Source organism: Euphorbia lathyris, chromosome 9, assembly GCF_963576675.1.
Source record: "Euphorbia lathyris chromosome 9, ddEupLath1.1, whole genome shotgun sequence".
Lineage (NCBI taxonomy): Eukaryota > Viridiplantae > Streptophyta > Magnoliopsida > Malpighiales > Euphorbiaceae > Euphorbia > Euphorbia lathyris.
Genome location: NC_088918.1, coordinates 36,694,916 through 36,718,289, shown reverse-complemented (window position 1 = coordinate 36,718,289; position 23,374 = coordinate 36,694,916). Strand labels below are relative to the sequence as shown.

The 23,374-nt window shown below is 31.9% G+C and overlaps 1 protein-coding gene across 1 annotated transcript; it reads left to right on the top strand.

Moving 5' to 3' along the window:
- Positions 1–15,457: 15,457 nt before the first annotated feature.
- LOC136205901 (cationic amino acid transporter 2, vacuolar-like) lies at positions 15,458–23,247 on the top strand. The gene is made up of 14 exons (XM_065996750.1): positions 15,458–15,931; positions 16,256–16,457; positions 16,725–16,809; positions 17,820–17,960; positions 18,060–18,178; positions 18,262–18,358; positions 18,452–18,624; positions 18,740–18,806; positions 19,522–19,680; positions 20,861–21,128; positions 21,608–21,713; positions 21,901–22,013; positions 22,576–22,651; positions 22,869–23,247. The coding sequence occupies exons 1-14, from the start codon at positions 15,769–15,771 to the stop codon at positions 23,023–23,025; spliced, it is 1,926 nt and encodes a 641-aa protein (XP_065852822.1). The 5' UTR covers positions 15,458–15,768; the 3' UTR covers positions 23,026–23,247.
- The last annotated feature ends 127 nt before the right edge of the window (positions 23,248–23,374 follow it).

Sequence of the window (23,374 nt, the reverse complement as noted above, 5' to 3'; positions counted from 1 at the left end):
TGGACAATTATAAAAGTAGACCACACTTTCATTAGGAGCGGCACCACTCCTTATGTCCATATAGGTGAAGTTCAAATACAACACATGAAGCTTTATTAAGAGTCTAAGACTCACCCTAATAATCATATACTATCTAATTTATTATTATACTTAGTATATCAATCAGTTATCAACAACTTGTTTTTACCACATTGAACCTTTACATAGTGATAATACTATACATAGGTTGGGTTTCTGTTGTTGCCGATGTAATCATATAGGTCTTAAACCAATCTCTTTGGACATTTTATATACTATGTCCCTTGGAAGTCCTTTTGTGAAAGGATCTGCCAAATTATTACAAGACTTAACATATACAACAGTAATAATCCCATTTGATATTAATTGTCGTACATACGAATGTCTTAAGCTAATATGTCTATACTTTCCATTATATATCTTGTTATAAGCTTTAGACAAAGTGGCTTCCCTATCGCAGTTTAAAGAAATGGCTGACATCGGTTGTGGCCACAACTTAATATCTAATAACATATTCCTCAGCCATTCAGCTTATTTTCCTGCTGCTGCTAAGGCCAAAAATTCAGCCTCCATTGTGGAATGAGTAATACAAGTTTGTTTCTTTGAAGCCCAAGAAACAGCTCCTCCACCAAGCATAAAAATCCAACCACTTGTGGACTTACTATCACCGATAGTATTTATCCAACTAGCATTTGAATAACCCTCAAGAACTGCTGGAAATTTATTATAATCTAATCCAAGGTTTTTGGTTCTTTTTAAGTAACCTAAAACCCTACCAATTGCTTTCCAATGTTCACGACTCGGATTACTCGTAAATCTAGAAAGTTTACAAACAGCAAATGCGATATCTGGTCTAGTACTACGTGATGCATACATCATACTTCCTATTGCACTAGCATACTCAAGTTGAGCAACACCTCTTCCCTCATTTTTACTAAGTTTACAAGATGAATCATAAGGGGAATTAGCCTCTTTAAACTTTAAGTGCTCAATTTTATTAAGCACTTTTTCAATATAATGAGATTGACTCAACGCAAAACCCCCACTATGTTTTATAGCCTTGATACCTAAGATAGTATCAACTTCATTTAAATCTTTCATTTTAAAACATGAACTCAAATAGTTCTTAGTCTCATCAATTCCTTTCATATTGGTTCCAAAGATTAACATGTCATCAACATATAAACATATGATGACATCATAATCTTTTGTAAATTTAGAGTAAATGCACCTATCTACTGAGTTATAAGTAAAACCATGTGACAAAATAACAGAGTCAAATTTTTCGTGCCATTGTTTAGGCGCTTGTTTTAATCCATACAAGGATTTAACCAATTTGCAAACTTTATTTTCATTTCCAGGGAGAACAAAACCCTCATGTTGTTTCATGTACACTTCTTCTTCTAAATCCCCATTTAAAAAAGCCGTCTTCACATCCATTTGATGTACGTATAAACCAAAAATAGAAGCTAAAGCCATAAGTAGTCTAATGGATGTAATTCTAGCCACGGGTGCATAAGTGTCAAAATAATCTACCCCTTCTTTTTGAGTAAAGCCTTGTGCAACCAATCTAGCTTTGAAAGAATTTATAGATCCATCTGTATTATACTTAATCCTAAATACCCATTTGCATCCAACAGTTTTGGACCCCGGAGGTAAGTCCGTAATATACCAAGTATTGTTTGATATCAATGAATCCATTTCATCATTAATTGCCTCTTTCCAAAAAGCTGAATTTCTAGAAGCCATTGCTTCTTGAAAAGTTTTGGGATCATCTTCTACAGTAAGTATAATTGGTATTTTATTAGTAACCCCATTTCTATTTCCCTCCACCAGAAAGAGAATAGCTTGAGAATTAATAAAATCTGGACCTAAATTCTTCTCTTTTCTAGTTCTTTCACTTCTTCTAGGTTCATTAGAAGAATCAGGCACAACTCTTTTCCCATTTGAGTTTGAAGCAATTTGTGGTGCTATTGAGGTTTCTATTCCTGTGGAATCGTCACGAAATTTATTTTCAAAGAATTCAGCATCTCGTGATTCCACTATAACATTAGAATCCAAATCCAAAAACCTATATGCTTTTGAATTTTCAGCATAGTCCACAAAAACACTTTTCAAAGCCCTTGGTCCTAACTTAGTTTTCTTAGGATCTGGGACCTTATAATATGTAAGACAACCCCACACCTTAAAGTAACTTATATTAGGTTTCCTTCCCTTCCAAATTTCATAAGGTGATACTTTAAATTTCTTAGAAGGTACTCTGTTGTGTATATGACATGCGGTTAGTAGAGCTTCTCCCCACAAATTAAGTGGCAAATTTGCATTAACAAGCATTGCATTTAGCATATCCCCTAAAACATCATTTTTCCTTTCAGCCACTCCATTTTGTTGAGGCCTATAAGGAGCACTAACCTGATGTATAATTCCGTTAGATTCACAAAAAGAAGAAAATTCCGTAGGAAAATACTCCCTACCTCTATCACTGCGTAAAATTTTAATTTTCTTATTCTTTGTGTCTCTACCATGGCCTTATAACATTTAAACATTTCAAATGCTTGGTCTTTTGTTTTCAACAAATAAACATAAGTAAAACGAGAACTATCATCAATGAAAGTTATGAAATACCTATTACCTCCTCTAGTTAAATTTCCATTAAATTCACAAATATCAGAATGAATAAGTTCTAATATTTCTGTACTTCTTTCAATTTTAGGAAATGGTTTCCTTTTCATTTTTGCTTGAACACATACCTCACATTTATCTTCATGATCATTACCATAAGATATCATTCCATTTTTAGACATATATTTCATGGTTCTATAATTGGTGTGTGCTAAACGATTATGCCACAAATGAAAAAAAAGTACATTCAATTGCATGCACAAGAAAATAAGCAGAATTCTCAACTTTATTAATAGACAACTTGAACATTCCATCACAGACATAACCTTTCCCAACAAATGCTCCAGCCTTAGACAAAATTATTTTATCAGATTCTATTACAGCCTTTAACCCCTTCTTACATAACATAAAACCAGAAACTAAATTCTTCCTAATTTGAGGAACATGAAGAACATTTGTGAGAATAACTTTCTTTCCAGAAGTAAACTGAATTTCAACAGTCCCGGTTCCTTGAACCTTGGAAGAGTGATGATCACCCAACAAAACTTCATGGTCTGGAGAAGAATCAATATAAGTCTTGAAGAGTCCTTTGTTGTTGTTGCAAACATGAGTAGTTGCACCAGAATCATACCACCAATCATTGCTTATGGTAAGAGATGCCATATGCAATTCTTGGATCATACCAATTTGCAACTCAGAAACGATGGCAATAATTTCATTATTGTCAACATGTTCAACAACATTTGCTTTGTCCTCACTCTCCTTCTTATTCTGATTTTTGATATCCTTCTTCTTGGGGTTCTTACAGAATCTTTTGATGTGTCATTTTTCACCACAATTATAACAAACAACATCAGACAAATTCTTCTTAAACTTTTTGTTGTTGTTGGGATTATTCTGATAATTTCCTTTCCTCTTTTTGCCCCCCCCCCTTCTGATTATTACTGACATAATTAACTTTAGAACTATAAGCAACATCATGTTTCTTATCACGAATTCGAGTTTCCTCTTCAATTCGTAAATACTTCTGAATTTGTTCCAAATTAAAATCCTCAGAAGTGTGCAACAGTTTCTTTCTATAGTTATTCCAACTTGGAGGTAATTTGGCTATGATTGCCCCCACAAGTAATTTCTCTGGAATGTCTATAGTAAGATCCTTAAATTTAGAGGCTAAGATAAGAAATTCATGGACTTGGTCAAGTACAGATGCAGAATCATTCATAGTAAATTCAAAAAATTTCATAGTGATAAACTTATATGCCCCTTGCTTTTCTGAATTATACTTTGTCTTCAGAGATATCCATATATCCTTTGCCTTTTGTACAGGAATGTACAAATCATAAAGACGATCAGAGAGATGGTTCAGAATATATCCTCTACATAGCGCCTCGTCTTCTTCTCGCTTCTTACGTTCAGCCACAATTCCATCAGTATCTTTGTCACTCGGTTCTGGAATAGATTGCAAATCAATGTCCAGAATGTAAAAAAATTTCAGAGTGATCAGAAAAATTTTCATAGTCTCCTTCCAACGAGTGAAATTCGTCCCATCAAACCGATCAAGTTTACCAGCATCACCAACATTCTTCAGCGCGTTCTCCATAATATTTCCTTAAGAGTTGGGCCACTATACAAAATTCCGATACTCGGTTTTACATTCCACCAATTAGAATTATTTTATATATCATTCTATTCTATGAAAGATAAATTAATGTAATGAAAAAATATATACATGACATTAATAGATTCGTTGAATATATTTCTCCATAAATGTTCTAAAATAATTTGATTGACTATATATATTAGAGATGCCTTAATTTCATGGGAGACTAAAAAAACAACCCATAGCCATTCATCAGCTAAATTAGCCACTTCGTGTGAGATTATTAAATGGATATATCTCTTTCCTATTTAAAGATTGCAAGGTTTCTTGTACTCTACCAATTTCCCTACATAATCTCAAACCCCTCATCTTTTGTTAAAAGAGCAGCTCCCATATCTTTTAACCAAGCGAATGCATGGACCACAAATTTCTTGGTATCGCATCAATTATCAAATTAGTGTCAAATGGGTTAATTCTATTCAATTCGAAAAATTATGTATCATGGACTCATAGTTGTATCAATCTAATCAGATTAGTATTGATTTTATGTTATGTTTTCGGATCATATACATTTTTACTATGTAATTTACATCAATGGTGACATTTAAAAATACAGAAGGATACGGTAATATTTCTAAATATTTTATGTCATTCTTAGATTAATAGGTTAATTATAGCCATCGAAAAGTCTATCAATATTTTGTTGGGTTTGTGTAATGTGTTTACAAGTCGAATCTAATTTTACTATCTCTATTAATGATAGCATGTAAAAAAAATCTTGGATTTGTAAGTAATAATTGTAATTTTATTACTTTTTAAAATTAATCTAACATGTAAAAGTATGAAAGAATGTGATAATATTCTAAATATTTGTATCATATCATATCATTCTCGAGTTAGTAAGTAAATAATAACCTAAACAACTAAATCCAAACATTATAATTACGTGTCGTGTGCATTGATGGAGCAAAATATCTACATCTTGTGGGGCTGACTTTTATCCTTGCGGTGAGTGCTAGAGAGTTGAGGGTAATTTTCTAAAGTCCATCTCATTGGACTAGACAATTTGTTTTTGTTCCCATTATCCTAAAACTTCATTGTTTTGATATGTTAGAGGCTAAAAATTAAAAGTGCTCAATTTAAAAGAAGTAAACATTTTTAATATTTTATAAATCCTACATTAATTTTTAATTATAAATTTCTTATAATTTTCATAAATTAAAATTTTGATTCAAAAGGATTTAAAAGATAAAAAAGTAATTAATAATATATGAAATTTCAAATCATAACCTCTTATATAAAACGTACATCTTAACTTAATTCAACTATTTTAAAATATTAAAATAATACTATAAATACACTAATATACTCTAAAATTAAAGAGGGCTGTCAATCCGAAATTATCACTATTCAGGAGTGGAGTGGCAGCAGGGGCGTCCAAGCCCTCGAGTTCTTGGCTAAATTCGCCCGCCCCTGATAGTGTGTAATTTTGTTACCCTAACTAAACATTTGTAAATAGGTAGAAATTTTTTATTAGTTGTCGCAATAAATAGCAGTGATTTTTTCATTATGATCTATCACTAGAATTTTATTGGATTAAAGCACTCTTTATTTATTTAGAATTATTTTGTAATATTTAGTATCCATTTATTTCTATTTGTCAAAAAAAATAAAATTTTGCCTTGTAAGTCCAAATACGGATAAAATATATTTAGTAAACAGCAAACAGAAACTACAAATAGCAAATTCACTTACTCATTAAGGTGCATGTGAAAATTCACTTACTCATTAAGGTGCATGTGAAAATTCCTGTTATCCAAGATATTAGTCATTACCTCTTGATCTATTATTTGGTTACGTATGACCTTTAATTTATATAAAAAAAATGGCTGAAATCTCAACCATCCATACTCATTAAGATTTCACAAATTTTAGATAAATCAGACGATAAATGTTAACAAATAATAAGTTAGGGAGTAAAAATAAGCATTTTGAATAACTCAATAAATAAATATTACTAAATAATAAAGGGATAAAGTACCAAAATAAGTCTATGAATTTCTGGAAAGTATCAATTTAGGATTCACGTATAAAATAACATCAATATATGCTTAACATTTAAAAAATGGTACCAATTTAGGTCTCGATAACGGATTGAGACACATTATTGATATTACTCTGTTAAGTTATGTCAATTGTGTGTGGAGGGAGAAATCAGAACTTAACGGAGTAATAGGAATGACGTGTCCAATCCGTTATCGAGACCTAAATTTATACCATTTGTTATTTTGTACGTGGAGCCTAAATTGATACTTCTCCAAAAACCATAGGTCTATTTTTGTACCTTATCCCAATAATAAATTAAGAATTAGAATCAAAATTTTAAAGGGAAAATATGCAAAAATACCCCCAATGTTTACATCTATGAGTAATTTTACTCTTGATGTTGGCACTTGAGAGCAATTTTACCCCTAACGTTGACAAATTGGATCAATTGAAGAAATTATTCATCAAATTGTATTCTCGGTCATGAATTTTGTCATCTACACTTCATATTTGCGTCATTTTATCATTCATTAATTACAAATCACAAACATATGATTAAACGTGAAAAAATTAAAAACAATGTTGTATTTTGTACGAGTTGGATAAAAAAAAATTTAAATATTTCACCGAATTTAAAAATATCAATCTTCAATTCTATTATTAAATCACAAAAAATATGATTTTTTTAAAATCAATTTACATTCAATTAATTGGTGCAAAATAAAAAACAAAATATTTATATTTTATAATAATATTTAAAATTGATCCAACTTATCAATATTAGAGATAAAATTGCTTTTAACTATCAACATTAAAATTAAAATTGTACTATTTTAAACTTTAAGATATTTTTACGTCTTATCCTAATTTCAAATAGATTAGAATTAGGTGCTCCAAAATTTTATCAGTTCTTCAACTATTATTTCTTAGATTCTTATACTATATACTAGACAAATAAAAAAAAAGATATTGAATAAAGAATTGAGATTTGAAAATGTGAAATGGAAGATTTTAGATGAAGAAGAAGATGGAGATGCAGAACCGACCAATATCCATAAAATATAGAAGAAGATAAGAGTGAGCAATCCATCCATCGAAATCTACTTATTTACTAAAAACAATTTTACAATCCCGAGGCTTCTTTTCTCAATCCATTTAATAAAAAAACATAAGAATTGATTGCAAACTCAATTTAATTATATCTTTTCACGTGTTGTAAAACTATCATCTATGATTTATGGATTAATTTATACAAGTGATAATTGTGTATCATTTGGGAATTAAAATCAATCCATAATTAACTTTCCACGGACGCACCAATTCTACAAAACTAAAGATGAAATTAGGATATTCTGCTAATAATTTTTTTGCACGTCCAATAGAACGGTAAAGTATTTTTTATAATAATTTTTATTTGTATCGTATTTATTTTTTCCTCACTTGACTATCACTAAAATTTACTAGTTAACCTAATAATTTTGACATGCTTGGTGAGACTTTCGAAGCATTTTCTATCCCAAACACCATTTTTATTCCACTTTTCGCTAGGCACCAAAATATAGTTTCTATGCAACGATTTTGGCACGTTCGATGAGACTTCCAAAGCAATGTCGATGATTTAAGAAATGAACGAAAAATACTATTATGCAAAATACGCTGAAAATACCAGGATTTTTTAGAGATTACAATCGGAGTCACTACATTACCATTAATACAGCAGCAAAATGGATCCATTGGTACATTAGTACATTATTGTTCAATGTTACATAGCTAGCTATGTTTCGATAGGCTATATTAGTGAGTAGAATGTCGACAATCTATTTTGAGACGACGATCGTCCTTCAACATCATATGTTGATCATAAATCTAATTGTTGTGTGAAACAAATTAATCAGTTCCATACAAATCATTTTGGTCATTGTTATACGGAAATAAGAGAACATTTGTGGAAACATAACCCTTATTTTTCAGAGAATGTTCATCTACAACCCAATTATTATGAAGATGCGGTGGTAACCCCAAGTGATCAAAACGATAAAGAAACTGAATCCTTCCCCCTTGAGGAGAAGCATCGAAGAACAAGTCCATTGTTAGATCAGACAATCTAACAGATGAACGCATCTATGGAAAAGTGGTGAAAAAGTATGTCTAATGCGATGCAAGTGATGCGTATTTTACGTATATGTGCTTGTGAAGTCAATTGCACCTTAATCGTGTATCAAGTAATAAAGTGAAAGTAGAGTATTGTTCCCCCGAGGATGGTGATTATAATTACTAATCTTTTTGTTTACTATCTATTATTTAAACAATCGAAAGGTAGATTTTGTTGGATAACCGAATTAAAAAATTATGTTAACAAATGGATAAAAGTTACAGAAATTTGAGAATAGAAATTAATCATAATGGAAGAAACTAAAGATTTTACCTTCACTTAACCTACTTAGCCTTTTTCAAGTTGTTTATATCCTTTTTGAGATGATGATTGTTCTTATTAACTAATAAGTTCTTAAGTTATTGGTTTTAAACTTTCGATTACTTACTTTAGCTTGGTCTGGCTAAAGTAATTAATTCAAAGAAGCATTACGTTTTATTAAATCTAAACCTTTATTGATTATTTTACCTTGGTTTGATTAAAATGATTATTTAAGACTCATTAAAACCTTTTGAGTTTATTAATTCTCAACTTTCGATTAATTATTTTACCTTGGTCTGGCTAAATTAATTAATCCAAAGAAGCATTAAGTTCTCAATTCTAAACCTTCAATTTATTATTTTACTTGGTCCGGCTAAAATAATAAAATTGAGATTCATGGAAACCCAATAAGCCACACTAAATGGTCATTAGGTCCAATTTATGAGTTTCGATTAATCAATTTAATCACGATGATTATAAATGATCAATTAAATTCGAGTTGATATTTGGTCCATCTCCAACAAGCATTAAGAATCATAAATTAGTTCTCAAATGGATAAACAGAGCTTGATTAGGTTAAACGTAATTATCAAATAATTAAAATGGTAAATTCTAAAAAAAAACCCTGTGGTTTGGCCGATTTCTAAAAAAACCCTTGTGGGTTGTTAATACAAAAAAAAGGACTGTGGTTTTGCCGTTACCCGAAAAATGGAAAATGACTTAACGGTGTTAAAACTGCTGACGTGGCAAGGGGTAAGGTTGGAAATTCGAATTTTTTTTTATTTTTTTTCCTCTCTTCTCCTCCTCCTCCTTCTTCCTCCTCCTACTTCTACTTCTTCTTCTTCTCTCCTTCTCATTCTTCTTCTTTTTTTCTTCTATTCTTTTTATTTATTTCCGATTTCCAGATTTCTGGAATCCAGAAATCTGGAAAATTTCCAGATTTCTGGAATTCAGAAATCTGGAAAATTTCCAGATTTCTGGAATTCAGAAATCTGGAAAATTTCCAGATTTCCGGAAATATTTTCGAAAATATGAAAATTTCTGAAACTTAAAAAAAAAGAAAAAAAAGAAGGAAGAAGAAGAAGGAGGAAGAAGAAGAAGAAGGAAGAAGAAGGAGGAGGAGGAGAGAAGAAGAAGAAGGAAGAAGGAGAAGAAGAAGGAGGAGGAGAGAAGAAGAGGAGAGAAGAAGGAAGAAAAAGGAAGAAGAGGAGAGAAGAAGAAGAAGGAGGAGGGAGGAGAAGAAGAAGGAGAAGAGGAGAGAGGGAGGGAAAAAAAATAAAAAAAAATTGAATTTCCAATTTTACCACTGTGCCACGTCAGCACTTTAACACTGTTAAGCCATTTTCCGTTTTTCGGGTAACGGCGCAAACCACATTCCTTTTTTTTGTATTAACAAACCACAAGGGTTTTTTTGAAAATCGGCCAAACCATTGGGTTTTTTTTTGAAATTTACCCTAATTAAAATTAAGATCAGCTTTTAGCATTAATTAAGGAAGTTTTAGCCCATAATTAGATTAAAACTTACTTTAGACATATAGATAATAGATTTCACAATAGTAAAAGTAAAATAAGGATTAGAAGAAACCGTAGTTACGATCGTCGAACGAAACTCCTTTGATGAACTAACAAACTCACTTTTATTGGATTGAACTCTTGTACCAACAACACTCTTACAACATAAATAACAATATATAACCAAACTACTGATTCTTGAAGAAAAGAATAAGTAAACTAACTATATAGAGATGGAGAAAAAGTTTGTAGTCTAAGCTTGGTGTATTTTCGGATGAATCTCAATGCCTCCTTTTACAGTGAGAAGTCATATATGCTACCAAAAGCCAAATCTACTGATGTTCCCCAACTACCAAACCTGCATTTATGGATTACATGAATTATACATGCGAAAATTTTCTTCTGAGTAAAAAAATGCATATAGGGTTACGACAATTATACACGGAAAGCCTTTTTTCCTGAGTCAAAAATTCAAACCGCATAAGGACAAATTTTTTTTGGATATTTTAAGCTATTTTTACAGGCATCTCTTCAAGGTATTTACACACCTCGTTGAGGTGTTGCAACAAATTGGGATTAAAAACTCAATTTTATCACACCTAGTCAAGGTGGAAATTCATCTCGCTCGCCCAGGTGAATTACATCACCTGGGCGAGGTGATGCTAAGTTGGAACTTAGCTTTTAGTACTTATTGGTTATATTATGTTTTTTTAATTTTTTGTACTTTGTGTGTGGTTTGTGAAAGTTTTTAAATATTTTTATGTTTGGTTTAGTATGTTTTTAGGTTGTAATTTTATTTATTTATTTCTTTTTATTAGTTGTTTAAATATTTATAAAAATAAAATTTTAAGTTTGTAACAAATGTTCCTCATTCTGAGTTTTGTTTTAGTCCAACAAAACATTAAAAAAAAAATATCTAGAGTAATGTTAAAGGTTGATAGGATGAAGTTTTATCTAAAAATCTTAAATTTTGTAAACGAATTTTGAACACGTAAAAAATTTCATTTCACTCAATCTTTAACGAATAGACATTGACATTTTGAGGAATAAATTGAGTTAGTTGGCACACATAACCGTTTCAAGTGAGTTTTTGAGCCTACATTAAACATTCACTAATGCTATATTTTTTTTTCAATAGTAATCCATAATCACACGAAACTTGAGAATTTGCATCAAATACCAGTCAAAACCTCACACATCTAGCTTAAAACACAATATGACATAAGCATTCTTTGTTTTACCCCCACATCGTCAAACTCAAAACAATAGCCCACCTTAAACACATTCTCCATTGCTCACCTCTTCGAACCTAGACATTCCATTCATTTCACCATGTTACAAACCACATTCCCTTCCTAAATACCAGTTTGTTTCCTCCTAAATTTACAGATAATTAGTAACTGATATGTTTGTTAATTTCAAGAGATGATGATTCACAGTGAAGACAAAATTCAGACAAATACTTCTATCGATATATGACAATTATACCTCTCCATTTTTTTTGTATATTTCATATTCTCTATATATATATATAAATAAAATTAAAATTGATATATATATATATACACACATATATTTATGTGTGTATAAAAAAAATAAAGAAAAGATATGTCACAAAAATAGATTCTGAATTGGCAAAAGATAAAATTATTGCGAATCTATCACATATTTTAAAATAATTCCTCCGTAAATTTATTTACCCAAAAAATCTTCCCCTTCTCCATACATTTACTTTCAGTCAACTTTACAACCCGTAAAAGACCTTTTGATCGTGTTTGTAGTCAGCCGGCTTTGGTAAAGATTGGATGACACTGCAAATTTTTAGTAGTTAGAGTTTTTATCGGACTTCAGCGAAACACACATTATCCTAAACACTTGAGTGATAGAATGATTTCCATGTAAGGTGCTTAAATTGGTTTGATTTTATTCAATATAATGAAAAATGTCCATTTGAAAAACAAGAGTGTAAAAATAAATCATTTTTATTCAAAGGAATAGTCCGAGATTTGAATATAGAATTTTGTTTTATTTTTTATTAAAATAATTCATGTCCTTATATTAACTTATTCGATGATATAATGTTCTTTTCAACTTTTCTTTGCTTGAGGACAAGCAAAATTTAAGTTTGGGGATATTGTTATCGTCGTAATATATAGCTTTTTCATATTTTATTTATATTTATTTCATATCATTTCTGTAGAAATAATAATAATTTCATGTAAAATTTTCATCATTTTACACTTCTAAATAATTATTGTGTATTTTTAGGTGATTCCATAAAATTTTATAAAATCAACGTACAATTCAAAAAATACGAAATGATACGTGGATATGGGTATTATTTCAGTGGTTAAGATTGGACTATATCACAACTTTAATAAAATTGAGACTTTATATCCTAATTTTATTAAAGTGGGACAAAAAAATCCCAATTTTAATAAGGTTGGGGACAAAAGTCCCAACTTTATAGAATATCGGGAAGTTGGGACTTCGTCCCAACAACAAAAATGATCGACAAAGAGTTTAGATATTTGCTTAAAGCTAGTGATGGTCATGGTGTCTAGAGACTCATACCAATAAGAGGCGATGCCTTTCAGGGTGGTGGGGAATAGACGGCACATCACAATATCGGTTGTTGTGGTAGTATCTATGGCTCGCCTAATTTCTTACAATCATAGCCTAAACTCAAAAGAGATCATAAATATTTAGAGGATATATCAGAAAAGGAAATATTCAAGTGTAGATAATCCCTTAATCTTCAACTCCTGTTATTTACCATAAAAAATACATGAAAATTGCAGGAGACATGAAAATAACATTATCCCAACTATTTTCAAGTAAGAAACTAAAATAACAGCAATAGGCAAAGTTTTCCTAAAACCACAACTAAAATAAGAGAATCAAACTCAACTCATAATCATCTAAAGCCATAATCTTTAATTATCTGCCTTTTTCTTTGTGTTTTGGCCTCCAAAAAAAAAGTTATTATCACCATTGGGCTTATCCCTTTGTATTTGATTAGCAGCAATAAGATAAGTTGATTTTGACTCAAAGTTACCATATGCCTACCTATCAGGTTTGTGAAAGGCTAACAAGCAAAGCATATCTTATTCAAAGGCTGCTTTTCCCACTGTTCGTGTAGACTTCCTTGTGGTTCCATCAAACTGAACTGGGCCTAAGCCTATAAACTCTTCAATTCAACGGTTGAACTCAGGGCTCAATTCTCAACATTGACAGTAACATTAAACAACAAAATGTTTACCATCAAACCAAGTAACTGACCCAAAATTGTACCTATGTTTAGCCATTTTACCATTAAACTTAACCTTGAAAGGTAATTTTGATAATTTTTCTTCAAAGAAAAGTTTCTTTGGTAAAACCTTCACAAATAATCCTTTTGGGGCTTTAATTTTGGTAATATAAGTTCAATTTAGAGGTCCAACATTTGTCACTGTTCTTTTTATGGTGAAGGTTTTATCAAGTTTGGCAGTGGAAATTGATGGGTAATTTATGTTCTGTTGTTCTTCTTTGGTTATAAATCAAGGAAATATAGAAATAATAATATTATTTTCAAGCATTCTAGCTAAGCATAACATTAGCAAGCATTGTAACTTAAAAGCAATTATAATCAAATGCATCAGAATGTCTAAACAGACTGGAAATACTTCTAACTAGAATGAGGATACGGCCTACTTCTCTTCTGGTGCAATCAATAGGGAGCCCATCAACAAACAAAACTTTTGATTCGTTTCTTTTGAATAGTACCGTATTGAATTGTTCAAAAAAATTGAAAACTAACCTGTTGAAAATTGCCGTGAGGGAAGAAAAATCCGCAGAGAAGAAAACCCAGTCCAGCGAGCGATGGAAAAAAACCAGTCCAGCGAGCGATGGAAAAAACCCAGTTCAACGTTCTTGGATTTGATTAGATTTGATGGAGGGTATTTAAGAGAGAAAAAATCGAAACGTAGAAGGAGACTAGAAAAGCAGCGGCGTGCTCCTGATGGAAAAGGCAGTGTTTTCCTTATGAAACAGCAATAGGCAGTTGTATTTCATTCCTAACCAAACACTGAGTATTCTCCTGTTTAGGACTTAAACGCAAAAGGAGGTTTAAAAGGACTTTAACAAACACCCACTTAATATAGCTAAAAAATTTCCTCAAAAATAGCTAAAAATAAATTAGGTGTAATACATCATTTACCAATCTTCAACTTGTAAAAAAAAAAATTGATAAGTCGTAAATTTTTAACCGATAGTTCTAAACTTATTTAAAATATTCACTTAGCTCTTTAAAATAACGTAAAATATAATTAATTAATCAATTAGTTATAAATTAAATGTAGGAGATATATTGCATATATTTCAAATGTTATTATATAACTCACAAAATAGATTAAAATATATTTAAAAAATGAAGTTTTTATTTATTCAATTATAAAACTTTTTTTTTCTCTAACATTAGAATTGCATACTTTAATTTTGGTCATTTTACATTTTTAAGATGCATATATATCTTTTATATTTAAATTATTTTTTATAACTAAGTGATTGATTGATTATATTTTATATAAATTTAAAAGACTAAAGCCTTTTTTGATAAACCACTTAATTACTTAAATTAAAATATTAAACACTTATTTAATTTAAGTGTGTTTGATAACGGTTGTTCTTCTACCAATTAAATTAGTTAATTAAGTGAAAAACCATTTATTTTGATAAATCAAAATATTTAACTTAATATTTTAAATTAAACAATATATTTTTATTAAAACTAAATCGTATAATATGTTCAACACTTATAATATTCCGCACTTAAAATTCAATACTTATTTTTTTAGCATTTAATTTTCAATTTTATAAAATAACACCTAATTAAATATTTCATACAAATTTAAAGAAGTGTCAGAACATTTAAAAAATCCAGGGAGCGAATTAACCTTTTTTACAAGTTAAGGGCCAATAATATATTAAGCCAATTAATTATCTATTTTTCAGTCATTTGAACAAAAGCACGTAAGAGAATTTTGTATTTTTGCAATTTAATAATGCAATCATTTTGTGTAGAGCACTTTTTCTTAAATTATAATAATTCGAAGTGGTGGGACCCAATGGAATCCAGTGGTGCTGAGATATCAATTCATGGACGAAATCCCAATCCAAAGATTCCAACCTCCCCACGCGCTCTCCCAGCATTGGGCAACACACACCAAATCCATTTGCCTTATATATAAAACAAACTCCATTTTTATTCCTTGCCTTGTATCATAGTTTTCCCTTTTCGCTCTATCAATAACCAGAGAATTTCTCTGTAACCACATTCTGCCCGCTTCCCTTTTGGAATCTTACTCAAGGATTTTGGGGGCTTTACTTCTTATCTCTCCAAAGGCGGGCAGATTTGGCTTAGGATTTTACAGTTGCTGTCTTTTGTTTTTACAAGTTTTTGGTTTGTAAATTGTTTAATTTTTTGTTCTAGTTTGATTAATTATGATATAGCAATAGAGAAATTTCATTGCCCGGGTCTTCTAGATTGATTGTTATTGGATCTTGAGGGAGGAGTTTGATGGGTTTTCTTGTTGATTTACCAAAGGAAGGTGGGTTTGGTGTTGTTGGAGGTTGCTTTAAGAGTTTGGTGAGGAGAAAACAGGTTGATTCTGAGCTTTCCAAAGCTAATTCTCACCATCAGTTAGCCAAGGAGTTGTCTGTTGCTCACCTTATTGCTATTGGTATTTCTTCTACTTCTTACCATCCACCGAAATTGATTTTTTGAATTTTCTTTTCTGCGCTTTTTGTGCTTTTTAACTTTAGTTGATGATGATGGCCGAGAGCTTGATATGTTTTTTTGGATAGTTCTAATTTCTGTTTCCTCTCTGTACATTATTTTCATGTTATTTTTCACCTGCTAAGTTCTTAATTGCTATTTCGCACATTTCTTCGTATTTATACTGTCTTTCTCTCTCAATATCTGCCTGTTACTTTGAATTGGTGATTTATGTTCGAGTTTTCTTCTTTCAATGACCTCTGAATCCTTGATTGCTTCCCTTTCATAGGAGTTGGTTCAACAATCGGAGCTGGAGTTTATATTCTCGTCGGAACAGTCGCTAGAGAGCATGCTGGTCCAGCTCTCACGATTTCTTTCTTAATAGCTGGAATTGCTGCTGCTCTCTCTGCCTTTTGCTATGCAGAGCTTGCAAGTCGATGTCCATCTGCTGGCAGTGCCTATCATTATTCCTATATATGCGTTGGAGAAGGGTGAGCTCATGTTATCTCTTCATTGGAAAGAAAAAATAAATATTTGGTTGTTTATCATGTGTTCTTCACCTAATCCCGACATGGGAATAGGAGAGTTGCTTATTAATACATCATTTATTTTTAATTCAATCAATTGATCCACTGTACTGTAGTTTGATGGTGATACAGTTATAGTTTAATGTCATTTGTTCAGAAAATGAACTCAGTGTTATTTTTGTTAGCATTTGTATTATCCTACTAAATTACTCTACCAATATCAATGTGAAGTGTTGCATGGTTGATTGGCTGGGCTCTAATATTGGAATACACAATTGGTGGATCAGCAGTTGCTCGTGGCATATCCCCAAATCTAGTTAGTGATTTTCTCTACCCTAAACTTCTTCTTTTCCTGTGTAGAGTAACCGGTTTTGATCACATGCACCTTAATGACCATGTACTATTTGGTCATTCACCGTTAGATCCAGGCTTATTAAAATCTCAGGATGGAGATGCAAAGTATCCTAAGGCTTAGATTTAATAAGCCTATATCTAACGGTGATTTGGTCATTAAGGTGCATGTGAACATGGCTGGTATCCTTTATATGCAAGGTTTAATTAATTATATTTTATGTTTTAGCATTATGTAATTAAGTAGTCATATCTTTTGTTGGTTTAATGTTTGAAGGATGCTAATTGTAAAATTGGTAAGTCTATCATTTCTCGTATCAACTACCAAGTAGAAATAAACACATTAGTAATTTTGTGCATATTCTTAAGTGACAGGGACATTGAAACTCATATCTGGAGGTGTTAGTTTTTATTTAATTGACTTTTGCAGTAAAATGTTGCATTATTAACTCATATTGACAATCTAATTCTTTGCTTCTTAGTATTCATGCTGAATTTCACTAGGTTTGACCTCTTTTAATTAGTTAGGCCTCTCGAGTTTATAAGAGTTTCTGATTCTTAAGTGATGTTATTCTATCTTGAAATTCATTTTATTATGCTTTGGGTATTATACCAAGAGTTAAATAGTTGAGACTGGATTGGATTGTATCCTCAATCTTACTGAGCTGTAAAAAAAAAAAAAAAGAGAACAAAACCTAAGTTGTTGACATTTCTTTTGTTAAGATATGGCTATTTGAATCAGAATAGTTGCTCTATTTAATAATATGGTTATCTGAGTTAATATTTATTAGTCAATGGATTTTCTTCTTCTCCATCTGTAATATTCCCTTCTGGCCTTATGTTCCTTGTATTGTCATTATCAGGGTGTTATGTTGGTAGTGGTGAGCTTGTCTTCCTTGAAATTTAGTTTGCCTTTCTATTTATCTTCTTATCTGGATTTTTTTTTTCTTTTTTCTTTTCTGTTAAATTATCAAGGCATTGCTTTTTGGAGGTCAGGATTCTCTTCCTGTTTTTCTAGCACGTCAGCATATTCCAGGGCTTGATATTGTGGTTGACCCATGTGCTGCATTTCTGGTATTTATTGTTACTGGGCTCTTGTGTGTGGGAATCAAGGAGGTAATTTCCATTCATCTTCATCAATTATTTTCTGTCACTTTTTTATGGTTATAGTGTTTCTTGCATGCAATTAACGCCATAAAAATATCACTTTTTCAGAGTATCTTGGTACAAGCTATAGTCACCACTGTGAATATGTGTTCTTTGGTGTTTGTCATAATAGCTGGTACTTATCTGGGCTTCAAGACTGGATGGGCAGGATATGGACTTCCCACTGGGTAATGATCATTCAGGGGTATATGTTAACTCAATTTTGTGATTTGTAAGTGTGTAGAGGCTAATAAACTCAATTTACTGATAGGTATTTTGCCTTCGGAGTTGATGGGATGCTTGCAGGCTCTGCAACTGTCTTTTTTGCTTACATTGGGTTTGATTCAGTTGCTAGCACTGCAGAGGAGGTATACTCTTACTATTATTATATTAGTAATTCATTTTTAAATCCATTTCCTTATCTATTGCCAGTATTTATGTTTATGCTAATTATCTGACAGGTGAAGAACCCTCAACGAGATTTGCCTATGGGCATAGGGCTTTCTCTGTCTATTTGTTGTTCTTTATATATGTTGGTTTCAGTTGTTATTGTTGGTCTAGTACCGTATTATTCAATGGATCCTGACACTCCAATCTCCTCTGCATTTGCTGAACATGGGATGCATTGGGCAGCGTAAGTATCTTCTTTGGCTCAAAATGTTGAATGTGCTAATTTTTATTCCCTTAAACATTATGAAAATAAGTTGAACCTTTCCATTGAAGGATTATTTAGTTGCTTTTAATTCCAGGTACATAATAACTGCTGGAGCTGTTATGGCGCTTTGTTCAACATTGATGGGCTCGCTTCTTCCTCAGGTGATGAAATAAACTCCCCTCTTCCTATATCATAATTCAATTTAACAAATTATATTGTCTCTGTGTATTCTTTCAAGATGATCTATTCTATTGTTGAACCTTGTACACTTCCTTAGTATTCCTGTTTTCTAAGAGGGACTTGAATTAAATTTCTGCTTTACTAATATTTTTTCCCCCAATTCCATTTGAGAAGGATGAGTTAATTTTCTCTATACAAGTATATATTTTTCTTTCCTTCTGTATCTTCTGAGCTTTAGAAAATAATAGCAATTAAAAATAGTGGCATCTCAGATCATTCTTTTGATGTTTTTGTGATAAATTGAGCTGAAGATGCTATGTGCAAGAGGAAAAACATGATATGGAAGCTGGTGAAGGGCTCTGTAATGGTGGTATTACCTGAGAACCATATGGAAAACTATAGGGCTTAAAGAATATTTCAAACAGATTCTAGAATGCTATGTTTTAGTTGATAATTAATTTAACATAAAAGAAATTTTTTTCTTTGTTATTATTAAACATTGTCTAGGGAAGGAAAACCCCGTCTGTCTCTCTCTCTTTTTTTGTTTTTATTTTTTATTTTTTAATGATTGCTTTGCAAGATAAATCAAATATGAGCCTCATTACATTTAATGGTTGAATTGCATTATCAATTTGTAAGGATCTGGTTATTTGTGAGTTATGATGCTCAATGTTCCTCATTTTTTGTTCTTTACAGCCGCGAATATTAATGGCAATGGCCAGAGATGGATTACTGCCATCGTTCTTTTCAGAAGTTAATAGAAGTACTCAAGTTCCTATAAAGAGCACATTGACAACAGGTGTTGGTGCTGCAATACTGGCCTTCTGTATGGAGGTTGACGAGTTGGCTGGAATGGTAAATGTTCTTTCTTCCTTTTAGTTTGAATTTTCTTTCCATATGATTGGGGGTGATAAATATTTAAATCCCTTTTCTATATTGATTTGACTATTGAAGTGGCCTTTCACGTGTGAATTGGTTCAGGAGGTCATATTAACTCATTTTGAATACTGAATGGTATAGATGGATAATGGTTGGCCAGGCCTTACCAATCCTGCTTACTAGGAGATGCTGCCCTGTCCCTGTTATGTTTACAAGACTGGGAAAGGGTAGGCTCCTGCACATGAAATAAGTTATACATTTTTCCTGTTCACTTCGAGGTTCTCATCCATTCTCCTGAATCGAACTAGCGCTACAACAGTCCAATAACCATTAAAAGAAATGAAAAAAAAGGAAAGGAAATACAGCTTGCTTATAGTAAGGTCAGAAACCTCAGTCAAGTTGACATCTGGAAAAGATATTAATAGATATGTGAGTAAATAATTGTTAATTGTTCGTAATTGTGAAACCATCCTATGCATAATAAGGAAGATACTTTACTGCTTGCACAAATAACCATACCAGAGTGGACATCTCATTTCTCCTTATTTGTGTTACCATCGTTGTCCTAAAGGAAATCTTAAACATCATTCCTTTACTTTTTAGAATAGGATGTTAAGAAATTGCTACTTTACTTTGGACGATGTTTATATTCTGTCTGGCCTGCCAATGGTGAATCACAGCTACTACTAGCTTTCACAATCTTATAGTGCTGGGATTAGTTGCTTTGCAATTTGTGAGAACAGGCATTAGCATATACATGAAATAATACTACCAAATGTGACTGCTCTTGATTGAAATATCTGTGTTCTTCAATCGGCCTTATAGATTGCATGGTAACGCCTCAAGTAACTTGACATATACTTGGATATTGGTTTTAGGGTATTTGTTGATATAAGATACTCAAGAAGCTCTTGCATCTTTAAATAGTCCAGAAATACAGAGTTGTACATTTCAATGATAAAATTCTTCTTCCTGTTTCCAGTCTCGGATTAACATGTCGAAGTTTTGAAAACTGAGGATTTAAGTTCTTATCTTCAAAAAAGTGAGGTTTAAACTGTGTTTTTATGTTGCAACTCAAGTTACTGTTCCCTTGGCATTATAATCTATTTTAATGCAATGTTGATAAAGGCTCTTAATTTGTGGCATTTTTGTGCAGGTTAGTGTCGGCACACTTCTTGCTTTCACCATGGTAGCAATTTCTGTATTGATACTGAGATATGTCCCACCAGATGAGGTGCCAGTACCATCCTCTCTTCAGGATAGAATTGATTCCATGTCATTGCAGTACAGTGCAAGTAGTAAGGATATTAAGAGTGATAGGTCCGAGGTTAGTGCTTGTACTTCAAGCACTTTGCCTTTGTTAGGCAAGAAGAAAGCTACAGTTGAATATTCTAAACTTGTAAAACAAGTAGCCAAAGGCAATTGTAAGTTCCTTGCAAGATTCATACTTCAGTTTGAAATTTACTGAAATTAAAATATGAAGACCCTTGTCGAATGTAGACTCACCTCCTTCCCCAATCCATGTGCGCATATAAGATATCAGTGGCTATTTATGAAATGCTTGATTATTTTGCATATGCTATGTTCATACTGTATCTACTAAAATATGGGGTTAAGCTAGCCAATTTTGAAAATTAGCATTTGGAAGATTATTATACAAAAATTATAGGCTTTTGTAAGAGAAATTTCTTTGTTCATTGTGATAAAACATTCTACCGTTTTGAGCTGCTTTAGATTATATTATTATGGAGTGATTGCTGATGGTATTGAACAATAGCTCTTTTTCTTGTCCTAAATTTAATTCATAGAAATTTTTTAAGCCTTTTTAGCAATACTTACCTATTCTTGCTTTACCATTATGATTCTGCTATTCTGATCCTCTTATATCTTTTAATTTTTTCAGATTTCCTGAAGGAGAAGAGAAGAAAAATTGCTGGTTGGACCATAGCATTTACATGCATAGGGGCATTTATTCTTACTTATGCAGCTACAGATTTGAGCCTACCTAGGTTGGTTTAGGATCTCTATTTATCATTTTTTTACAAACGTTTTTCTAGTAAAATTTGTACATTAAAAGTGGTGCTCATTTGATGTGAGAGGACTCATTTGTTGCCGTGGATTGATGGCTACAGTATTTAGCTTTACTTTTCTTTCAAGATATAATATTGATATTTTTTTGGATCTCCTCTCCATCAGGCCTTTTCGCTTTACATTGTGTGGTGTTGGTGGTCTACTACTTCTGTTTGGTTTGGGTGTGCTTACATGTATCGAACAAGATGATGCTAGGCACAGCTTTGGGCATTCTGGAGGTATGTGCTTCTTTAGCTTGTATTACTTCCAATTCAATAACTTTATCTATCTTGGAAGACTTTCTAGGTGGTTAGATTTCAAAATATCTCAACTCATGTACCGGTAATGTCATGTGCAAAAACTCGGAGCAGTTCTTTATAAGAAATTTAATGTTGCAAGTTCTTTTTACATGTTCAGACCTTTGGTCGTATGTGCCTAGTTAAAGGATTCTTAACTTATTTCCTTCAAATTGGCTTCATGCTGTGACATCACTTGTTTTTTAGACATAATACTACGAATGCAAAGAATTCTCTGTTGAGATGTGCTAATCACATGAGCTATAATGCCACATTTTCAACGATATCTGTAAACGTAAAATGAGATTTAAGTAAAATGAACTCTTTAATCCGCCCATGTATTGTACCTAAATGTAAGCATATTTTTCATTTTAACTTAATTTTGTATATTATGCACCAATCTAGTATCCTCGGAAGATGCTTATCCATTACTATTATCGTTGGCTTATGAAAAGTATTTTAAATGTTGTTTATAATTAATGTTAAGTAATAACATCATTTTCAGGTTTTATTTGTCCATTTGTTCCTCTCCTTCCAATTATCTGCATTCTCATCAACCTATACCTGCTGGTTAATCTCGGGTGAGTCTTAATTCAGAACTTTTGGGTAACCAATCTGCACTCTGTTCTTGCTCTTCAAAAGTTATTGTTAGTTATTTTTGCATGTTTTAGAATTCGTTTGAATACACATTTTTGTTCAGGGCATGGAATTTTTTTCATCTTTAAACTGTATTTCTACTCCATGTTTTAGTTTTCATTTTCTGTTCTAACCTTGTCTAATCTGTGTCTGAGCTTTCAGGGGTGTCACCTGGGCCCGTGTTTCTATCTGGCTCCTAATCGGAATGGTTGTTTATGCATTGTACGGGCGGAGACACAGCACACTGGTAGATGCAGTTTATGTGCCTGCAGCTCACGCTAATGAAATTTACAGCAGCTGTAGAGATAATTTAGCTTAGAATGCAGGTGGATTCAATGTGGTTCTTACAACAGAATCTCTTTGTTGTATGATAGAATTAACCCACTCACTCCTCTCCTCTTTATTGCTTCCCCATATTCAAAATGTGTTTGATTATTATGGCAACAAATATTGCTATTGATATCAGTCCTGTATATATTATTTTCTTATATTACCAAACGATGTAAATAGTTTGCCAATCGAAGATGATTGTTTTTCTTTCTTTTTACTTCTCTTAATGCTCTGCAAGCAGAGCTGCTGAAGAATATAGACATCAATGCCATTCGTGGGCTAAGGCCAAAAATTCTAAAAAATGCACCCCTCTCATGAGGGGTCATGAAATGTTTTGG